Source organism: Copidosoma floridanum, unplaced genomic scaffold (assembly GCF_036245765.1).
Source record: "Copidosoma floridanum isolate Cflo_tuat_1 unplaced genomic scaffold, Cflo_Japanese_pri ptg000007l, whole genome shotgun sequence".
Classification (NCBI taxonomy): domain Eukaryota; kingdom Metazoa; phylum Arthropoda; class Insecta; order Hymenoptera; family Encyrtidae; genus Copidosoma; species Copidosoma floridanum.
In genome coordinates this window covers 6,398,898-6,420,799 of record NW_028321884.1, presented here as the reverse complement: position 1 = coordinate 6,420,799, position 21,902 = coordinate 6,398,898, and the positions used below count along the sequence as shown (strand labels likewise).

The 21,902-nt window shown below is 40.9% G+C and overlaps 3 protein-coding genes across 5 annotated transcripts in view; 1 reads left to right on the top strand and 2 right to left on the bottom strand.

Moving 5' to 3' along the window:
* Window positions 1-359: 359 nt before the first annotated feature.
* Window positions 360-2,164, bottom strand: zuc (Mitochondrial cardiolipin hydrolase zuc). Its single transcript, XM_089588791.1, has 4 exons — window positions 2,007-2,164; window positions 1,471-1,715; window positions 1,196-1,383; window positions 360-1,116 (listed from the first exon to the last, which is right to left on the bottom strand). Exons 2-4 carry the CDS (start codon window positions 1,713-1,715, stop codon window positions 815-817), a joined length of 735 nt encoding a protein of 244 aa, XP_089444917.1. The 5' UTR covers window positions 2,007-2,164; the 3' UTR covers window positions 360-814.
* A 177-nt stretch (window positions 2,165-2,341) lies between these two features.
* Hpr1 (THO complex 1-like protein Hpr1) lies at window positions 2,342-5,361 on the top strand. Of its 3 annotated transcripts, none has more exons than XM_014361493.2 (8): window positions 2,342-2,493; window positions 2,627-3,316; window positions 3,417-3,664; window positions 3,733-4,032; window positions 4,106-4,255; window positions 4,361-4,508; window positions 4,591-4,818; window positions 4,894-5,361. In XM_014361493.2, the coding sequence occupies exons 1-8, from the start codon at window positions 2,458-2,460 to the stop codon at window positions 5,146-5,148; spliced, it is 2,055 nt and encodes a 684-aa protein (XP_014216979.2). In that variant the 5' UTR covers window positions 2,342-2,457; the 3' UTR covers window positions 5,149-5,361. The 3 variants fall into 3 exon arrangements, with proteins under 3 accessions (XP_014216979.2, XP_089445172.1, XP_089445171.1); XM_089589046.1 differs by having other exon boundaries at window positions 4,579-4,818; window positions 4,912-5,361; XM_089589045.1 differs by having other exon boundaries at window positions 4,579-4,818.
* A 1,414-nt stretch (window positions 5,362-6,775) lies between these two features.
* Window positions 6,776-21,902, bottom strand: part of Mp (collagen XV/XVIII-type protein multiplexin) — a 121,610-nt gene continuing 106,483 nt past the window's right edge. Inside the window, exons 11-28 of the mRNA XM_089589044.1 lie at window positions 21,572-21,678; window positions 15,712-15,741; window positions 14,972-15,050; window positions 13,887-14,057; window positions 13,368-13,460; window positions 13,162-13,232; window positions 12,676-12,766; window positions 12,065-12,288; window positions 11,741-11,752; window positions 11,396-11,636; window positions 10,491-10,565; window positions 9,593-9,687; window positions 9,433-9,525; window positions 9,219-9,341; window positions 9,079-9,093; window positions 7,533-7,727; window positions 7,337-7,452; window positions 6,776-7,262 (exon numbers count right to left, since the gene is read on the bottom strand). Of these exons, the coding sequence (XP_089445170.1) occupies window positions 6,950-7,262; window positions 7,337-7,452; window positions 7,533-7,727; window positions 9,079-9,093; window positions 9,219-9,341; window positions 9,433-9,525; window positions 9,593-9,687; window positions 10,491-10,565; window positions 11,396-11,636; window positions 11,741-11,752; window positions 12,065-12,288; window positions 12,676-12,766; window positions 13,162-13,232; window positions 13,368-13,460; window positions 13,887-14,057; window positions 14,972-15,050; window positions 15,712-15,741; window positions 21,572-21,678 (2,144 nt within the window). The 3' untranslated portion in view covers window positions 6,776-6,949. The remainder of the gene's footprint in view (window positions 7,263-7,336; window positions 7,453-7,532; window positions 7,728-9,078; window positions 9,094-9,218; window positions 9,342-9,432; window positions 9,526-9,592; window positions 9,688-10,490; window positions 10,566-11,395; window positions 11,637-11,740; window positions 11,753-12,064; window positions 12,289-12,675; window positions 12,767-13,161; window positions 13,233-13,367; window positions 13,461-13,886; window positions 14,058-14,971; window positions 15,051-15,711; window positions 15,742-21,571; window positions 21,679-21,902) is intronic.

The following is a 21,902-nucleotide window of genomic DNA, read 5'->3' as shown; positions in this document are numbered from 1 at the left end:
GAGTTACTGACCGGAGTGCATTGTCGTGGCACTCTATGGATCAACTGGGATTTTTATGCGCTTACGTATTGTTGTACATGCGAAGACTCTGGTGAATACATGTGTAATACCGTGTATTTTGATACAAAACAATTGAAACTCCGATGCGAGGATTTAAGGGCTACAGGTGGTGTTGTTTGTTTACAGAGATAATATACTCCCTTTTTTTTATGATCCTTTGAGAAAAACTAAATTCAGTAGATTGTGATGGGGAATTTTAACGATTTTGTACATGGAATATTTTGATGGCACCTTTAGGGAGAGTGAAAAAAATTTTTTGTTTACAAATTTAAACATTTTGTTGGAAAAATACTCTTTACTGAAAGTAAGTCATGTCCACAGTTTTGTACACTTTACATATACGTCTCTTCAAACATACGATAGTTACATTGGAACACATTTGATCACAGTTATTTCTTATAATTTATATGCTTGATGTCAAATGTCTTTTGCATGAAAATCGTTTATGAAAAATTCTTTTCTTACTCGGTTACTACATTGATTGTCAATACTTACATTCTGTCTAGTTTTATGTGCATTATTTTTTATAAGTTACTACCTCAATGTGTTTGATTTATTGATACAAAGAAATTAAATGTTTAAAATCTTATTCACGAATTAAAAAAGTTATTTACAAAAAGAATTCATTAATCGACAAAGTTGTAAAATTCCTACCAACACTCATGTATAAAAAATACAAAATACAAAATACAAAAAAATGGAACTTTCTTTTGATCTCACTCTGAAATTATTCAAATACTACAAACCATCAAAATCATATCTGAATGTCTCTCAGCTCTCTTGCTTTTTTTATTCTTTCGTCTTTTTCTTTTTCTAACTCTTCAAGCATTTTTAATTCGGTATCATAATCAATATCATAATTTGCCCAGATCTTTTCATATTCCTCAAAATAACTTCTTACAATCTCTGGTTGATTTGTGATAAGGATATTTTCACAATTTCCGAAAAACGCTTGATGGGTCCAATTAGCACTTCCCGTAATCAGCAACTTCTTGTCAATAATGGCAAATTTGTGATGCATGAGGTATGGAGATTTTCTAGTTCTTACCAGCATACCTGAAAACAAACAATTTCCATTTTCGTACAAACAGTTTCCAAATAATTCTAATCGGCACTTTAAAAAATCGAAACAAACCAGCTTTTCTCATAATATAAATTTGACTCGAATCATTTTCAGTGGATTCATCATCCAAAATAACTCTTATTCTAACATTCCTCTTCATAAGCAGGTCTTTAATCAACTTTACAATAGCACTGTACGTAAAAAAATATATACAAATATCCAGTGTTTGTTCTGCTGAGCTCAAGTAAGCCAATAGCTTGCTGTAAAGTTAAAATTACACTTGCTCAGTGAAATGCTACATGTTAAATAAGCCATTAATTACTTAAATAGTATTACAGCCTACTTACTTGAGATTCTTAATTGGGCAACTAGGCAGAGAGCAGGGATGAGAGTCAGTGGCATGAATCCTGCATGAAGCTGATTGCTCAGAAAAAAAGAGTACGTCATAAATTCGTTTTTTATCTAATTTCATGCTTTTGGCTTTTTTCTTGGGCTGTGTCTTTTTCTTGATGAAATACCAAACAATCTCAGACAAAACGCCAAAACTTAGGGTTATAATAATAGGATTCTTCAGGAAAGTCAGAGCCCCCATCTGAAAAAAATTATCCTTATCATGCACTAGTCACTTTGAATTTGGAATTAAGAAATAAATATTCGCAATTCTTCCATTATTTACTGTAGGTGTAAAAATGTTAATTGGGCTCAAATAGCAACCAAACCACATATTGATACATACGTCTAAAAGACCTTATATTTTTGAGAAATGAAACGATGAAAAATTATAACACAAACAATACAAGTTATGCGTAATATAATTATAAATCCATGAAAACGCATTTTCAATGGTAGAGAGGTTAGGTGCTCTTGGCGATGAAAAACTTACCTTACTTGAGTTTGTTGTCTATGTCAATTAAAAAATTATGGAAAATCTAATGCGTGATGTATTAAAAAACCTCCAAATAGTAGTCCAACCAACTATACTTTTCACAGAAAGTCAATAAATGCATCAATTGTTATAGATATGACTTTCGGTACATCAACAACAATGGACGATGTGCGCGCACAAATAATACGAATATCATGGAATCGAACATCAAAACTCTCGATATCATCTCGAAGATCGAGTTGTCGATCTCTCGAGTATCAAATATGGCGTCGAGTTCTACTCGATAGATCGATTTTTTAGCCGCAGTCTCTCTCCCTTATTTTTTACTTCTCCCGGCGATAAACGTTTGTCAGAGCAGATTTTCAATCATCTTTAGGGTTTTGACATAAGAGAAAGTTAATTTTTAACAATTACTTGAGATTTTTATGTGAATAGTAAGAGTGTCACCATGGCATCGTTCGAGACACTGCGGAAAGATTTTAGTGTGAGTACTGAACTTAATAATTTGTATTTGCTTCCACTTTTAGGTTATGCGTGATTTCAACTTGAGGAGAAAAAATATTTCCTCTATTTTTGAATGGAAAGTAAACCATTTTATGATATTTTTTTTATTACAGAAATATGTCCAGCAATCTCTGAAAACATCAGATGTAGCATCATTTCAAAAAAAGTGTCTAGAGCAGTGTTCGAACGAAAAAGACAGGAAGCCTGCCATCGATCAGGCCTTGAGGGACACATTGATTGTTTTGTTATCCAACAATTCTAATAACACTGAGGCCTTAGAGGCCTACATAACGTTTTGTATAGAGCTGTGCAGGAAAGAATTGGCTACCATGAGTGTACCAGTTATGTTGCTCAGTGACACCTTCGATGCTCTCACGTTAAACCACTGCGAGGAGTTGTTTACATACGTTGAAAACAATGTTTCCATCTGGAAGGAAGAATTGTTTTTCACGTCATGCAAGAATAACTTACTGAGAATGTGTAATGATCTGCTCAGAAGACTGTCGAGATCTCAGCAAACCGTATTCTGTGGTAGAATTTTACTGTTTCTGGCCAAGTTCTTTCCATTCTCCGAGAGATCAGGACTCAATATCATAAGTGAATTCAATTTGGAAAACACCACTGAATTTGGAAGTGAGAAGTCACAAGAGAACGTTGCACAGCCCATGGATGTCGACGAGGAAAAAACAGATCCAAAGATTTCAATAGATTATAATCTGTACAGAAAATTTTGGGCCCTCCAGGATTTTTTTAGAAATCCCAATCTTTGTTATAACAAAATGCAATGGAAAACCTTTTCAGCTGTGAGTATTTGTTTTTATTAAAAAAATTAATAACTTGTTGCCAACAAAATTTATTGATCAGAAAATATTGAAAGATTGTTTAATTGTTTTATTGTTACAGCATGCTTCAAACGTCTTGGCGGCATTTTCTTCCTTTAAGCTAGAAGATCAAAAAGATTGTCCCATAGATCACTCAGCACTTGAAGCTGCATTGGAAGGAATTCACAGAGACTCTCACTATTTTGCGAAATACTTAACCAATGAAAAACTATTGGAATTGCAGATGTCCGATTCTAATTTCCGTCGATACGTCTTGTTACAATTCCTAATATTATTTCAGTATTTAAACAGCACAGTGAAATTCAAGTCGTAAGTAAAAGTACTCTGTGTAATCGAAAAAAAAAAAAAATCAACTACAAACTTTTTCTTTTTAACAGAGAAACGCATGAACTGAAAAAAGACCAAGTTGAGTGGGTCACAGAGACAACTGGTAAAGTGTACATTCTTCTTACTGAAACACCACCCAACGGAGCTGCCTTTGCTGAAGCTGTTAAGCACATATTAAAACGAGAAGAATTCTGGAATGGATGGAAAAATGATGGCTGCCCTGCTTTCAAGAGACCAGCTCCAGAGCCGATAACAGAACTAGATGAGGCAAGAAAGCCACAGAGGCCGAGGAGAAAACTTGGTGATATGATACGCGATGCTCAAGTTCATGGCAAATATTACATGGGAAAGTAAGAATGATAAATTATACCTATAACTGATTTCCAGTGCAAAATTTAAACTAATTATCGCAATTTTTTGTAGCCTAGAATTAACAAAATTATGGAACTTGTGTCCTAATAACCTTGATGCCGCAAAATCCAAAGATCGTGATTTCTTACCATCTCTGGAAACGTACTTTGAAGAGGCAATCGAACAGTTGGACCCAGCTGCTGGAATAGAAGAGCAGTACAAGTAGGTTTCTTCTATTGTCATCTTTTTTTTTCAAAGGCTTAAATACTAACTTCTACTCTTTTTTTTTTTTTTTTTTTTTTTTTTTTTTTTTTTTTTCATTTTTAGAAAAGTTAATGATGGTAACTTTGGCTGGAGAGCGTTGAGATTATTAGCTAAGAGGAGTCCACACTTCTTTGTTCATGGCAACTATCCAATAAATAAACTTCCCGAGTATCTTGAAATGATGATAAAAAAAATAGCAAAAGATAGACCAGTAAGTATTTTTAGTCAAAATTATGTTTTTTGGATAAAATTATTACCATACACTAAATTTTAATGTCAAGGTAAAATTGCAGTTAACTCAAGCCGATGTAAAACAACAATCTGGAGAAACTCCACCTCAAGAACAAACGGAACAAGAGAATAATGGAGTATCTCTGAAGCAAGAGCCAGAGGCAGAAATTGAAGAAAGTAAAAGTAAACGCGTCAATAGGATAAGTCGAGAATTAGTTGAGAAATTAGCCGAAACAATTAAAGGTGATTGGAAAAAATTAGCTGCTGAACTGGGGTACACGAGTGACGAGGTATTAATATTTTTTTCTTATCAACCAATGATAATCTTTGAAAAAAAGATTACTTATGATTCTTACTTCATGTAGATTGTTTTCTTTGCCAAGAAACAATCCACGTTGGAGCAATGTCAGGAAATGTTAATTATATGGACTGAAGAAGATCCTGAAGCATCAGTTGGTAACTTAAAAGCGATTTTAGAGAAACTGAAGTACACCAAGGCCTTGGAAGTTCTAAATGCAAACGTTACAGCAGAAGAAATTAGCACTACTGCCACAAAGACAGAAACGACAACAACACCAGCAGCAGCAGTAGTATCAGTCAAAGTTGAGAAAAGTGAATAATTTTATATTTCTTACCATTAAGTGAACGAAATACAATAATTTTCAAAATTATTAGGTTTATTGTTTCTGATTTAATATTACTTAATACATAATCTCTTGTAAACTGAAAACATTTTTATACTTTACAATGACTGTGAAAATAAAATAATGCTAGTTTTTTTTTAATAACAGTTAAAATGTTGTACGCAGCTTATTTTTTTTTTCAAAACAATATCTAGCCCTTCAACTTTTTTTTCAACCAAACTAAAGTGAAGAAGGGAATCATTATTCACAAAACTTTGTTTTGTAAAAATAAAAAATATGACTTAAATTTGTTAGTATATTACACTTTATAAGTTATGAACATTGACTTAGATTCGACTTTATACTTGACATACAGGTTCAACATAATGGCTCAGTAAATCAACAAAACGACTGCAACTATACATATTACACATAAAAATTATAGTGTCTTTCACACCACCATTCAGTGTTAGGACAATTAGCGGGTAACATTTGTGCAAAATAAAACGTGTTACAAAAAAAGTAGTCTTGAATCCATGCCTGAACTAAATTTTAATAAGCGTAATTTACTTTGATCAAATAAACTTTGACACAACTCGAAACCCAAAGAGACAACGTGTAGAAAAAAATGTGCGTGCTTGTCTTCTTAAAGAAAGAACTTGGCAATGTAAAATAATTAATTAAAAAATTGTATAAAATCTCTAAATTCTCATTTTATAAGAGTGTTAACATTGAGTGAAGTAATCGTTGATCCTGAAAATCGTTTTTTTTTTTTTTTTAATATCTAACACACATTCAAATGCACTGATATGGAGTATGATATTTTTCGTATCCTGGATGATGAAAATTTCCCATGTTTGTTCAAAGTTTTTTATTTTCTTTCACATAAACGTAATTTAAAAAAAAAAAAAAAAAAAAAAAAGAGATATGTGTTCGATATAATAGTACCTATTCGTGTGGCTTTTTAAGAAACTCAGAGGGAATCTAATTCGTTGAAATCGCGTGCTCTTTTTGTCCAGGATACCCGCTTCAGCTATCTAAGTTTGAAGATGGCAACTATTTGCTAGACATTACGGCTATGTGTTTGTGGAGATGGAAAAAAGGAGGCAAGACTCGGTTTATTTTCATACGTTTCTCTCAAACACTATTTTATTTTATTTATTTTTCTTTCACTTGCAATTAATTTTTTCGTTACGGCTGTAGTGCTAAGTACTGGACGTTTATCGTGGCGAGAGAAACACATTGCGAGACGACGCAAGCCCCACGCAATTCTAAATTCACAAGGTGTCGTTCATTTCACCGTAATACTATTAAAAATCGCATTTATAAAATTTTTTTCTTGGCATCCACGCTATTTCTTATCAATGTATATACCTATAATCGGCAGTGGTTCGAAAATCGTTTGCTTCGCTGTAACTAAAAAAAAAAAAAAAAAAAAAAAAATCCACCATTTTTCAATCTTAACGTATCCCCATGCACGCAAGTGGACAAACACAATTAAGAGTTCCTTAACACGTACAGCGATCAGTCTCCAAGTGATATGTAAAACGGATGAAAAAATATTGTTATCGTATACCTAAAAAACATTGACCCGAGCGATTTCCGTCGGATCTTAAAAAAAAAAAAAAACCAATTGACCGTTCGCGTGGCATTATTTCCAAGACTCGCCATCTCAAAAGCAAGGGACAAACGAAAGGTTGAAGATGATATTAGCGAGCACCAGTGAAAAAGAAGCAACAACCGACTCGCTGTTGGTTTACACCTGATGCGTAAGACAGGCGCGGCAGTTGTAATTAATTCACAGTTGCGGGTCCGTGGACAGTTGGCGCAGCTGCTCGGCGTACTCGTCCTCGCTGAGCACCTCCTCGTCCTCGTCCTCCTCTAAGGAGCGCCGGCGTCGGCGTCGCTTGCTCGGCTCGCTCGAGACTTCGATGCAAAGGAGGGTGAGCTTGTTGTCGCAGGAGTAGCGCAGCTGCTCGAGCAGTCTACCGCTGGTCAAGGGCGAGCCGAGCCCGTACCTGTCTGCGCTGCCCGAGTGCCAGGCGTCGCAGTACGTGTCCATCGCCCGGTCGCCCAGCGCGTGCGACCCGTGCCAGATGACCTTCTCCGGCCTACCACCCACAAACAATTGTTACGCTTATTTTCTTCCATATACGTTGGGTTAATATTACATCGTACTACCCACCACGTGTAGTCGGTGAGGATGTTTTTCCCGTTGAAGCTGTAGATCCGCGGGTTTTGGGAGAAGTGGGCCCCGTTGCCGTTGAACATCTCCTTCCACGAGTTGAAGAGCACGTCGCCCTGCGTCGCGTATAAACATACACAAGTGTGTTGTCAGCTAGAGATTTGCAACCGAAATTAAAATGATGAATAAAACGTACCTTTATGTTGACGATCGGTAGGTCGCGATCGGTCAGCCGGACGATGCTGTCGACGTTTTGGACGCGCGAGCTGAGGAAAGCGCGGAAGGTAGAGCGGAAGCCGGCGCGTTTGGCTTGCCTGTAGCAGTTGTAGTCGGCTCCCCGGGTGCCGTGCATGTCGCCGCTCACCGGCTCGTTCAGCGCGGCCAGTCGTAACTGTCGATCGACCGGTTACAAGGACAGTCGCGAGAGATTCACACGACATTAATAACAATTCGTAAAATATGGGAATTACATGGGTTCCAATGGGCTGTACTACTAATACTCCTTCATTTTATTTAAAAATAAAAGGAAGCAGGTTTTTGCGAGAGGCTGCGCACTCTCGAGTCTTTTTGAAGACTTTGAATGACTTGTCAAGTCCATTCAATGACTTCAAGAGCCAGCCCTTCGGAATTTTAATACATTTGCTACGCGTGTGATTTAGATTTATCCGAAAGAATGGTTTTCGGCCATCGGTGGGATGGGCTGGGGTTTTCCAACAAAATTCCCGATTCGGTAAACATCCGCTTGACGATCCACTTAAAAGTAACGAGGTTCCCGGTGACGTTCGCACGTGCACAATCTCCGGCGCCACGTCCCGAGCAGCCCGGGACCCTCTTTTCCCCCCAAGATTCAATGAATATTAAAATTGCGGAGGGAATAATTGATGCGCCGAGTTTGCCCCGTCCCTCATCGTCTCGGAAAAAAATGGGTTGGGGAAAAAAAAGGGGGGAAGAAGAACAAGGCTGTTACAGTAGCCGGGAAGTGACGAGGTGTTCTCTCCACCCCCACCCTTTTTTCTTCCCTTTTTATCCTTCGCGGCTTGTCGAACTGATGGAAAATTATTCTTCTTTTCTACCCTTTGCGGGACACCTTTATTTTACAGGAAATTTTGAAACTACTTTCCACTTTATTTTCGTTTTGACGGATATACACTTCCACCGAAGAAGAGATTGCCCCAATTTTAGAAAAAGACGATTTTCGCGAGGATAAAAAGCAACACAGCTCCGTTTCAGAAAGGATCGCGCTGCTAAAAATACATCGAGTTTCACTCGCTTCGGTTCATCCGTGGAAATATTTACGCACAGAAAAAGAAATTAATCGCGGGGTGGGCTGGGATCGGCGTTTCAAAGCTCATTTTTACAATGAAATTATGCATGCAGGAAACGCACGACCAAAACAATTGCTCTGACTTTAAATGTTTGTGTTTCGATCGATCCTTTCCCCCTTCCTCGCGCTACGAATTTTCCGATAAAAACTACCGAGGATTCCTCATCCCACCCCCCTGTCCGCGAGTTTTACTTCTAAAAAGGGGGCATTTTTTTCCATCCTTTTTTCAAGCATCGAATGAATTTCTCGAATATTTCCGCGCGAAATAAAACACTGGCGCGAGGTGCAAGCGATGAAAATGCGATTCATCATTTCCGCGTCGAGCCAGTGCGGGGGAAAAATTTCAAACAGCCAAACTACGAAAATAAGACAACACGACACTAAAATATGAAAATATAGTTTGATTAGTATACCGTACCATTTTCGGGGACCACTGGATGGCATTGAATGAAAAAAAAGGGGGAAAAGGTTGAAATCGATTAGTAAGTTATCGATGATGCTCTCGCGAGAGCTCGTTCGCAAGTGCGCCGATGCGAAATAATTAATTAAGCTTCTTACGCTCGTGCCGTCTGCCTTTATTGGAATCTGATTGATCAGATTAGAGGCCTCAAATGGCGGATTAACCGGCAGGGAGACGGTCGTTGGCGGTGCCGGCGTCGTGATCGGCAATAGCGTGCCCAACTGCGAGAAAAACCGTCAATTGATACTTTCATCCTTGATGGAGATGAAATTCATTTTTTTTTTTTTTTTTTTTTTCTACCGGTAAACTCACCGGAATATACTGCCAGCCGTTGTTGACTCTAACCAGCAACGCTTGCTCGTCTATGATGTAGGCGAGTGTTCCTACGGGACTCACAGCAGACATCTGAAAGGTAGAAAAAAAAAAGGTTTTTATTTGACTTTGGTGGAAAAAAAGGAAAAAGGGCTCGTACCTTGGTCATCGCTTCCGTATTTTTAAATGTCACTGCGCCCGGTACGATTTTCGTTGTAGTCTCTAAAGGCCCCCTCGTCGCTGCCACATTGGAACCTGAGGAATAATTCCGTCCGCTGAATATTCGCGTGCCATTGAATTAAAAATCAGGGGTGTGCGATATGCGTATCAAACGGGTGGGACACGCGCGCAAGCGATTTGCAATTCAAATTTAAAGTGAATTTTCGCTCCGGGAGAAAAAGCTACTGATGTACTTCGCGTGCGTTGTTTTTACCCGCTACGCGAAGCCGATTTTCCAAACTCGCGGGTATATTATATATACACAACGTAAGGAGCTTGAGGAGGTTGTACGAGTGACACTTGGAATAATTTTGCGAAATTCAAACGAGTTATATTCGAGGCACGCTTTTTTTTGAATTTACATTTTTCCGAAGCTACTTCCACTCGCGCTGTTTGCCAATTAGACGAGATATTTTGTTTTTTCTTCAACATGAACAGTTTTCTTTATTTCGTTGTATCCGTTTTTCGACGCATCGAGCGTCGAAATTGTTTTAATCCAAAGTTATAATGGAAAAAAAAGTTGTATCGAAAAACTAGTCGCAGTTTAAAACGAGTTTGTAATTTCGTAACGAGAAAAATCGCATCAACTCTTCTCGTGCACCCGATGATAAAAAACTCTGGCTTTTCACGGAGAAACCGTAAAAATACCCACACAGACTCAGGATGGAAAAAAAAAAAAAAAAAAAAAAAATGGAAAATCGATCACAACCCCCTGCGTTAAATCGTCCTCCCGAGGGTGTCAAGTGTCACCGCATTTCACCGATCGCCTACACACAAGAGACGAGTCAGAGACCACAAAGGGGGATAAACGTGCAACATGTACGTATATATTGTCATACCCAGCTGCTCTTTAAGTTCCTTCAGCTGCTTGAGCTCGCGCAGGGCGTTTAACTCGTCGACGTTGCTCCTCAGTCCTGATGCACATCAGGGAAAATACCAGTGCGCAGCGTTGTATTAGGGAGAGAGAAAACAGATGACAGCGTGGAGTAGACATGCACCCAAACACCGCGTACTTTGCTAGGTATGTATACGCGCTATTCGGGGAATTTTGGGGCCGCTTTGGAGTTTGCGACCCTCTGTCCTTTGGAGCCCAACTAATTGTCAAAGTGGCGCCGTACACCGGGTCTGTTATATTGCCGTCGACGCGCGGAATGTGCCCTTAGAGGATGGGGCTTGTATCCCGCAGCTAACTTTGCACCACCCCCTCCCCTTTGGATTTTGTTTTAAAAAAAAATATCACATATATATTTCAAGTATTAAACTGCTGTCACGGCTCGTGACGGAAGGGGGAGGAGGGCGTACGTTAATGCAACGCGCGTCGACGGCTCTTGCAAAAGTTTTCATCGGACGCGCAAAAGTATATAATAAATCACGGGAGAGCGGTGGCACGGCGGGACGTTAAATTGAAGTGAATTTTTTATCATCGCGCGAGTCTCACCTGTCAGAATGGGAAAGCGATGTCGGGCGCACGTGGACGCTAACGAAGTTTCACCCGGTGGGAGGGGGTGGCCCGTGCAAAATTCCCCCCTCCCAGCGCGATATTCCGTTTCGTTTGGATGGGATTTTGCGCGTGGGTGTCCATGGTATGAAAAAAAAGTCTATGGCGACAAAAACTGGGGCTCGACAATCGGTCCTGGCTCCGAATTATACGGACGGAAGTGGTGCTCCCGTATGATCAAAGGGAGACAGAGCAATCCCTCTCGCGTCCACTGCTCTCGTTGCAGTGTTTATGGGGTGGACCTACCTTGTCTGGAACCGTAAAAGTCGCGTTCTCCGTATATGTGCGCCTTGCCGATTCCTGGACCAGGGGGTCCCGGAGGCCCTGGGGGTCCTGGTACTGGTATGTAGGTGCCTTGGGCAGGGGGCCCGGGGGGTCCGGGAGGGCCTCTCTGGCCGTCGCGACCGGCGGTTCCGGGCAGACCGTCCTCCCCCCGGTCTCCCTTGGGTCCTGGACTTCCAGGTACTCCGGGATTGCCTGGCCGACCCTGTGCGCAGTTACGCCGATGGTTAAATCACCGATTCGTTGTAGGTCTCATTCGTTCATTTTCATGGGAATTTTTCGTAAAATGTTTTTTCACACGAAACTCACCTTCATGGAATTCTTCGGTAAGCATGAAATTGCATGAGATATTTAATATTTGCTCGAGTTAATTTAATCAAAAGTAAAAAATGCAAACAAAGTTAATTATCAAATTATTACGGTGGTTGCGTGTAAATTATACTAATTGCAAGTGAAAAAAAGTCTGCTCTCGAGTCGAAGGAAGAGAAATTTTAATCAACTTTGATGTACTTTGAAATGTTGCGAGAATCGATGGTCAAACGTGCAAGTAGACCAGATCTATTTTTATAAAATAAAAAAAATAAAAAAAATAAAAGGAAAATCAGTGGGTATTTTAAAAGTATCTGTACATACCGTCCACCCTGGCAGTCCAATGTCGCCGATGGTACCGGGTGGTCCGGGAGGCCCCTGGGGTCCGGTCTTTCCTCTGCGGCCTCTCTTTCCTTCATCGCCCTTTTCACCTTTGATCGTCACGTAATCACCTGCGCTGGCTATCGACACAGCCCCGGGTGGCCCGCGATCACCCCGCTCACCCTTTAACCCTGGTACGCCAGGAATCCCGGGCACACCGTCCTTTCCTGCGTGTTTTTTCATCAAAAATACACATCATACATACTTTTATTTTATCTTTTTATCGAATGCTTCGAAGAGAAATTTTTTAATTTGAATATTTGAATATTTTTTATTTTTTTAGTATCCACTACCACAAGAAGCTCTATGAAAAACACATATTTTGATTAACATTTAGTTTATTTCAATATTTATGTCCGATACTCGATTGAGGAAAAGAAATTTAGTAAACCAGAAGACATCATGACGTAATGAATTTGTTAATCATTGCAAGTTTGAATGTACCAGTTGTGTAAAAAATATTTTTTGAATTTGAAAGTTAAAAAAATTTGAATCGCTACAAAAGTGCAAGTTTCACGTAAGAAATGTTTGAATAACGTAGATAGTTGGCTTACCAGGCTCGCCTTTGTCACCTTGAGGCCCCTGAATACCGTTAACTCCAGGCACTCCAGCTGGTCCTGCGTGGCCAGTATCTCCTTTCTCACCCTATAGGTGGTATTGACAAAAATATTAAACCCAAAGTGTCAGTTGTTTATAATACCATACGTTAATTAATATAAATATATATATATATATTTTTTTTTCAAATAAATTATCCCCACTATCTGCATCAAGTATTGGAAGATCGAAAGTGGAACATACATCTAAACTGCAGACTTATTTTGCGTAATTTTAATCTTTAGATATTTAATGTGAACTGGTGATGTACAAAAATATCTAAACAAATAAAGCTGGACGAAGCTTTATTTTGACCTGACAAAGGAGCAAGCGAACAGAAGAGCCAATCAATTATACTTAATAAAAATCAATACTGTGTAAATGAATCACTGTAGTTGTTAATAAATTAAACAGGTTAAAAATGATAGATAGTGCCAAATTACCTTAAAACCAATGTCTCCTTTGTAACCACGTTCTCCAGGATCACCCTTGTCACCTCTCGCGATGCTACTACCTGCACAACCAAAAAATGTTTATTACCATCAAGTAAGTATAATATTGCACTGATGGGCGAAAGGAATAACATTTGCATTTTTATCGACCTGTCGTGAGTGTACGAAACCACAAATGATTAATTTACCGTCTTCACCGATACTGATGCCGCCAATTCCAGGAGGTCCTGGAGGCCCAGCGGGTCCGCTCTTGCCCTCCGGCCCAATGTCTCCTTTAGCTCCCTTATCACCTGTAAAGTTGCGATCCATTTTAATTTGATATCAAATTCACGATGACCTAAGTTGGGCTTTTTTTATTCGATTAATTCTTGTCGGCCACTAAACTTTCTTCTTTTTTTTTTAAATGTTTTATTTGATAGATATCAATTAACTGTTTGATTACATCGACTGAAGCAATTATTAAAATTTTACTGTTTGGTTGGATCGAGTATGACCTAACAATTCAAATTGAATCAATTGACCACGATCTTGTGCACAACATCACTACTTTTCACTTTAATGAATATAAATTAATTATGATCTAAAGTCTGACCGTTTAAACAACTTAATTGAAGTATTCAATGGTGAACAATACAATCGAATGAAATCAAAGTCCAAACCACCTTTACTTGTTGTTATTGTTTAAGGTGATAAAAATTCAACTGTACGCTTATTACCTGCACGGCCAACTTCACCTGTGGCTCCGGGCAACCCAGGAGTCCCGGGAGCTCCGGGCTCACCTTTCATCCCTTGATGACCACGTGAACCTTCCCTGCCGTGGTCACCCTTCGAGCCCTTGTGTCCAGGTTCTCCCTTGGTACCCTTGGACCCGTGCACTCCTTGCTCCCCTAATATTTAATTGTACAATTCTCATCGTCATTATAGTTACAAGTATTCTTAGAGGTACGCAAGCAATATAAATTACGAAAATGAGTGCAAGTCGAAGCTAATAACTAAAAATACCAGTTCACATGTTGCTGACCAGTGCAATTATTTAATGCACCCCAGCCTGTTTACTTGTTTGAACAGTTCAGTGCAAAATAATAAGAATTCAATATCTTTTTGCAGCATAATCAGAGTGTATGGTTATGAAAAAATGTATTAACACAAAAAATAAAGCAAAAAATTTTTTTGTATTTCTCAACGGATTCGAATCACAGCAAATAAGTTTACTTGCCCGATAGATGATATAAAGGTAAGTACAAACAAGTTACCCTATTCTATGTGTATGATAAGGCAACTCGTCGTTTTTAATGGTATAATGCATTTGTACGATACCACGTCTAAAAATTTTTCTACCAAATATCAAGATCTAAAACTAAGTACCCTCGATTACATCTTCACGAAAAACAGTGAAAACATGCAAACTGGGTTACGTCAAATTATAGTGGATTATAGTGTATTATTAGTTTGCTTGTATACCTCTTGAAATAATCATACCTAGTGTACATAATTATAATTATTATTACATCATTTATTTTATTTTGATGGTGAATTATGGAAAATCGATTAGTTGGTTACTATATTTTGTAATACAAAGTCAATTTAACTAATTAACGTGTAAGTAGAAACACAATTTTGTGGTAATTATTTGTATAATCATATTCCTTACCAACACGCGTCACGTGCCGAAATATTAATTTTGAAATGTTTCAACTACATAGTTAACGCGAAATATTTAGTTAATAACGTTGAATAATGAAGAAAAAAAAGGTAAATAAAAATGAATTTAGATGATACAAGACTTTTTTTTTTTTTTTACCTTTCTGACCAGGATGACCGGGCTTGCCCTCATCGCCCTTCTGCCCAGGCAAGCCAGGGCGCATGGTGTAGCCGTCCGTCTATCGATGAAAAGTTTTTTTATTCAATTTGCTTCCCATCAACTGCCAACTACTTTTCTGCGCCGTGGAATCCGCGTAACAACAAATATTACTTCGCGACAACGCCAAGCTCGGCGCACAACTAATCGAACGCAACCAACTCTCGATACGACGTGGAAATTCACGCTTCGGGAATCGTGTCAATTACGATCGTAGGATCCGTTCCACGGGGCGGCGGAACTTTAAATTCGAGGGAGAAAAGTTTCTTTTTTTTTTTCCCTAAAATAATTGCAAAGCTTCGCGTCCGCGGATCCAATCAAAACTTTGGGAATTTTGCAAAATCGCTAGGTCCATTTTTCCTCATAATTTATTCATCAATGCGAACAACAAGCGATTCCGTTCGCCGAACTTCTCTCGCTCGTACATATATATCCGTGGAGCTTTTAAAGAAAAAAAAAAAAAAAAAAAAAAAAAAAAATCAAGAAGAAGCACAAATGTATGTATAAGAAGGAGAAACAGGCGCGAGAAACTTAATCCTCCATATAATTTAGAGATAAGCAGATAATCTTGGCGTTGTCGTGAAATACTCTGTTCGCCGGAGCAAACGCAGAGCCAAAGTTTCTACAGTTGGCTCGGATCTACGCTATATACACACGTACGTACATTCGAAAGCTCGACTCACCCTGTAGATAGCTCGGGGCTTCCAGCTCGGCTGCATGTGCATGAGAAAGGAATTTTTTCATTTACTCTTGTTCGAACAAAATTTTAAGAGACCCCCATCGTATACACATGGATTTGGGAATATTGGAACAATTTTGTTAAACCTTTGGGATTGCAAATATTTGCCTCCAATTTTTTAATATCCTCGCCATGTTTTTTATAATTTAGTTCAGTAGCAGAGTCCCGTGGATCAATATTGATGCATCAGGTTTTTGTCGTATAAATAAACGGGACGACCGTTCATTGGTAAACAAAAACTCGAGTGAACCAATCGGAAAAAAAATATCAAGTAACACTTGTAACGAAGTAAAAATTTTACTTTAACTCGCATCCATGAAAAAATCTACAATTCCGAAGAAAAAAAGCTTTCACCCAAAAATATCGGTACACGTACGTGTATGGACATCGTCAGCCAATTACAACGCTTTTATTTGACAATACTTACCGAAATAGCTCCCTTCGCAATGAATGTGTCAGAGTTCCGTTGAATTCGAGATAAAAAAAAAAATCAGCCAAATGTTAAAAACAGCTTATCCAACGAGGGCCATAAATAAACACAGATAAACGATTGAAATCCGGCGACAACCGAGTCGTGTTTATTCATCGAATTACACGTGGAACGGCGCACGCGATCGTATAATTTGGCAATTTTTCGTTTGTCACGCGTACGTGCGAGCGTTTAACAATCCACCCCAGTAACGACCAAATATTTATACCGAACCGATAATATACGCGCGAAATATTAAAAAGCAGCGAAATCAACTGGCGCACAGCCAAGGGACGAGTGCACGTGTGCAAATAAAAGGAAAACACGTTGTCGAGCGAAGAAAAACCTGCCCAAACGGAATAATTAACAATCCGTATGATTACCCGAAAACTTTGTTCATCCCTGCAAAACACCCCACGTCGCGCAAAGTCAAAGTGCAAACAGAGCGCTTGCGTGTGTACGTATATGTACGAACACGAAGTAGTGCCAGCAGGGAATTAACAAGTTCGGCGGGCACATGTCGAAAGGCGCAGTCGGGCTCGTTTGCGCGATACTTGTGTAATACTCCCTCGGCGTTTTGGACTATGTATGTATATAAGCGGGTCGGCTCTCCTCCTCCTCCCTTGTCGTTTCCTCAATTACCAACGGTGTATGTATATAGAGTTTGGAACGGAGTTGGGCCTGCCAATCAATTGTACGGGTTCGTATCGGACTTGCTTCGCGAGAAGCCAATAATTTCACCGCCACTTTTATTTTATTTTATTTTATTTTATTTTATTTTTTCCAAATGAGCCATCGACTGCAGAGAAAAATAATACCGAATCGGCAAAAGTAGGGTGCGCGAAAAGACTTTACGAGAGATTTCCAATGATTTGATTTTCGGGAATAGGGAGGATGACGGATTGCTCGACTTGGGCCTCGGGAAGGACGAGATACCTCAATGTGGCCAAAGGGGCCCTCGGACCTGAAAATTAATATCTCCTCGCCTTGAAATTTTCCTACCCCGAACGCGTGCCCAAAATTTTACGCCACACACGTGCTTGCAAGCTTTTTTAAGCGGAAAACGATAACGTGCCCGAATACTCTTGTAGAAACGGGGTAATTAATAGCTGCGGGCATTTATTTTCCAACGGGGGTGGGTGTCGTTTGTCTTAGATGATACAGCTACGGCGTATAAATAGATTGGCAGAAGGAAAAAAGAACCGCTCGACGGTGGCTGTAATTTCACTCTGGTAATAGTAAACCCCCACGAGCACTCGAAGAAGCAGAAAAATTGTGACCCGAATGCAACGATTGTACACATACATAAACACGTGCACCAACACCGGAAAGCTCCCCGGGAAGTCGGCGCGTCCTGCATATAATGCCCCGTCTTTTATAACGTACACTCGCCTCGCAGGCAAAAAATAAAAGAAGAAGATGCTGTACACGGGGAAAAGAAATACCGCGCATTACCGGGTATATGTGCTCGGCTTTCATTGCTCCCCCCGAGATCGAGTTTCTCGCTCTTAATGAACTAACTCTCGAGACGGGCCTGGACTCTTGGTATATACAAGTTTCGCGCTCGTAAACACCCCCTCCGACGCCTTCTCTCTCCGTTTGTACGTGGGAAAATCAGTTTTATTTTTTGCTTTTCCGGCGCAAATTTTTGCGGCGCAACTCGAGACATTCAACATGAGTCTGCCAACGCGGAAAATAAAAATAATCATGTATTTTTTCACCCGATGGCGCGGCGCGAATTCCTTCCCTCCATATACATTGAAACAGGATCCATCCTCGTGCAAGTAAGTTATGAAAATTAATTTGCCAAGGGTTGGAAAGATTCGAGATGCAAGTAGATGGGTGACGAATATCCATTTCCAACGAATCTACCCCTTCCGAAACGGCGACGCGGAAGCCCCTCTGTTGTCTCTGGCACGGGCAGTAATTAATACGCCCAAGCTAGAGCCACTCTCTTTGAGCGCATCAGCGAGCAAATCCTCTCCCGGCCAACTTGCTCTGTCCCGTCTGACTATATATATATGCCCATGCACCGTGCAGAGATGAAGAAGAAGGGGTGGATATTATTTCGATAAAGTGCGTCGGCTCCGAGACGTTTGCAGAGGGCAAAGAAGCTGCAGGCGAAACACGAAGAGCTTTCCTCGCTTGGGAACAAACTTTCCTAACGAAGCCGGATACGCGCCTGGCGCCTGTGTTTCCAACTGCAAAGTCCATCATCCGAAAGGACCCCCCTCCCCGTTACGGTGGGCCCCCCTTCTTTCGCTTCCGTATCAGCTTGCGACGATTATGTAGGCATCGCGACGACGCGGCTGCCGTTGAAATTTTCTCCGAGTTGTTGCACCTGCAGGTGCGCGCCACTTTTACGCAATGCGGGTGAGCTAGTGTATTTTCACGGGTGCTCGACAATCCAGCGAACCGTAAAAGCTCTTTTCTACTCGCGTGTTGTGCTCGAACGATGTTATTTTTATTAGCTGGACCGTTGAGCCAAACAACATGCCTTACCCTTTATGATTTATCGACGGTGTGCAACAATAATTTGTCATTTTTTCGCCCCTCCCCAGGGTGTATTTGCTTGTTTTCGTGGCTTAGAGGAGAGAGTTTCTGGGACATTCACCGCAACCCGACGATGTGAATTCAATTTACAGTACTGTGATTTCCAAGACTGTGGTCTAACAATGCTCTCTCTCTCTCTTTCTCTCCAAAAGGGGTAACAGTGTAGGGTAAGTATCATTTGACAGTCCCGCACTACGAAGAGTCAAACACACCTTAGACAAACAACAGCTATCTTACAAACGCTATTCGTACTCCCACAATGGAGGAAGCACAGCAAGCAATTTCATAGCTCACGAGTCACAAGCGACGCGGCCGTTTGATACAGTCGTCCCGCGGAGGAAGGGTTGGTACACAGAGTCGCTCGGTTAATTCCACGCGTCGCTGGCACGAGACGTGCGCCATTGATCGAAACATGAAATAAAATGAAATAAGAAAGCATCCACGTAAGACGCTCCGATTTCCCGGAGGAAAATGCCAGAAAAGCCATTCCCGTAACTGCCTCATTCGGATGGGATTCTTCCCGTCGCGGCACTCCCTCGCGTCCTCCCTGAAGCCGCCCCTCAGAATTTTCGCCGATAAGAATCGCGCCCATCGCTCTTGAATTTGCATTCGCGCGATTTGCCAGTAGCATACAAGCAACTTCTCCTCTTTATTACTATTGTGTTTTTTTTTTTTTTTTCTTCTTCCTTTTTTCCTTAGGATTGGCGTTGCGCTTGGTTGAAAAAAATCTCGAAATCGCGTATTCCGCGATGCGCATAAAATTACCTCGCGAAGCATTTCCCACGTCAGTCAGGGTGACGTATTTTTATATACATCGCGTGAAAAAGTAAACCCGGCGTCTTTATGCCCCGGAGGAGCGTTTCCCATCAGTCACCTGCAGCGCGACAGAGTCAGCAGGGCGTGTGATTTCTTTTTTTTTTTTTTTTTTTTTTTTTTTTTTTTTTTTTTCACGACTCGCGTCGACTTTATATGGTTTAATATATTACGCGCGTAGGAAATCATTTTGTTTCCCAACCGAGCGGTAGGATATTTCATCTCCTTCGCGAAAATGACAACGACTTGAGCCCAGGCACGAACGACTACACCCCTATCGGCTCGTAGGGTACTACGCATAGCGTGCAATGTTAATGTTTTTTTCTTTACTGCCGCCTATATACCTACAGCATAAAACGCCGAATGGAAATTGAAATTTACACAAGAGGAATTCCAAGGTGTTATTCCATCACTGGATACGTTCCTCTCGACGCATGTGTATACCCGGGAATCCAATAATCTTCCTTGAACCCGATAAGCAGACGCGATGTATATACGTGGGACAAATGACTTAAACGCCGGACTCAGAAGTAGCACAGCCGCGTCCATCACGCTCCGGGTAAAATAATGAACAAGCCGGCAACTCCCAGGACAATCCCGGCGAAACGAGGGAAGAGTCCCCCGCGCAATATTCACGAGCGCCGGGGCTGGAATAAAAACTCGAGCGCGTCCGTCCGTCCGTCGCTCAACAGCGGCGTCGGCGTTTTCCGTTTGTTTTACCGTCACCCCCCACCCACCCCTTGGTATCCTCGCCATTGTTTTTACTCGCGGACACGACCGAGTGTGTATATATGTGCGCGCAGACGAAAAAGAGAGCGGAGGTACGTATAGCCCCGGCTCGTTAGCCGGCCCAAGTGCCGAGCCTTTTTTGCTCGGGGGCGCCGACGATGACTCGTTATACGCCCAAGGTACATATACGCGAGAGCAACAGGCGCCGAGTACTCTCTCTCTCTCTCTCGTGACTCTTTCATCCCCTGTTTTTGTTTATTTATTTATTTATTTATTTATTTACATCCGGCCCAACCGCGGATCTCATTAACGCCGGGAGTGCAGTAATCAGTAGTACGAGTCGCGGTTTGGTCAGACCAAGCGAGAACGTTGGAAATGTGCCGCAGTAGCGGGTGGAACGATCGAATAAAAAATTCTCGGGAAATGTATCACGCTCAGTGTACATGTGTATGTCTTTCCCACGCGAGGAGACTCCCTTGTCTCGAGGTAAGCTCGCCCGCGTGCGCGACAGCGTGTATTTTTTCGTTCTCCCGCAAATGCATGTTTACCGGGGTGGGGGGGGGGGGTGGAAAGACTGTCAAAGAAAATAATGCTTGCAAGGGTGTAGACGCGAAGCACGTAAGCTAAGCACACGTGCACGCGCGTGTGGTCTGGAAAAACAAAAGAGGAGAAAAAGAAAGAGGGAGGGTATCGGATATGTGTGTTTCTTGGCTTCTGGAAAGGATGTCATCCGCCGGACGTATTGAGTAGGGAAGAGGGAGAGTAATGTCAGCTCCGATATACTCCCAGTAGAGGCTGCAGCAGTACGTGCATTCCATTTCCATTTGACTTTGGAAGCCGATGGGGAAAAAGAGACGTGATCATTGTCGTGGAACTGACAGAGGGAGAATATCGATTTTTCACCGCTGCAGCCCCTTTCAGAGCCAGCTGTGAAAAAAAAGGAGCAAAAGCAGCAGAAGAAGAAGAAGAAGTAGGTCTCGGTGGGGGTGTAAGGGATGCGGAATGTGCATCCTCGGGAGTCGAAGAGTTTTTTAACTATGGCTGGGCTTTAAAAGGAACGCGCGGTATAAGCAGTGTACGCGGGGGTAGATGTGGCGGAGAGGACGTTTTCTTTCATTACGCCGGACGCCAGGCTTTTTCGGTATGTTTTAGGGGGAATCGAATTTTTTGCAGTAAACTTGGAAACTATTTGAATCACTTATTATATTGTCAAACAGTAAACAATGATATATCAACTCACGTCATAGCCGGCAAACTCTCCCTTGCCAGGAGGCCCGGGCGGGCCCATGGCTCCCTTCTCCCCGGCAGCTCCATCCTTTCCTGGCTCTCCTTTTTGTCCTTGGGGACCTTCAACAGAGTTGTGTGTAATCGTTTAATTGCATTTGTGTTTTAATTTTTTTTTTTTTTCACTAGATTGGCTGTAATCAATAGTTACATTTTGGTTGTTTTAATGGATTAGTTTCAAAATTGCAACTCTCAAATATCTGGATCTACGTTGAAAAAAGACACACTTGTACTACGATATAAAAATTTAATTAAATTTTTGTGAGACAAAAATCAATTTGTCAAAT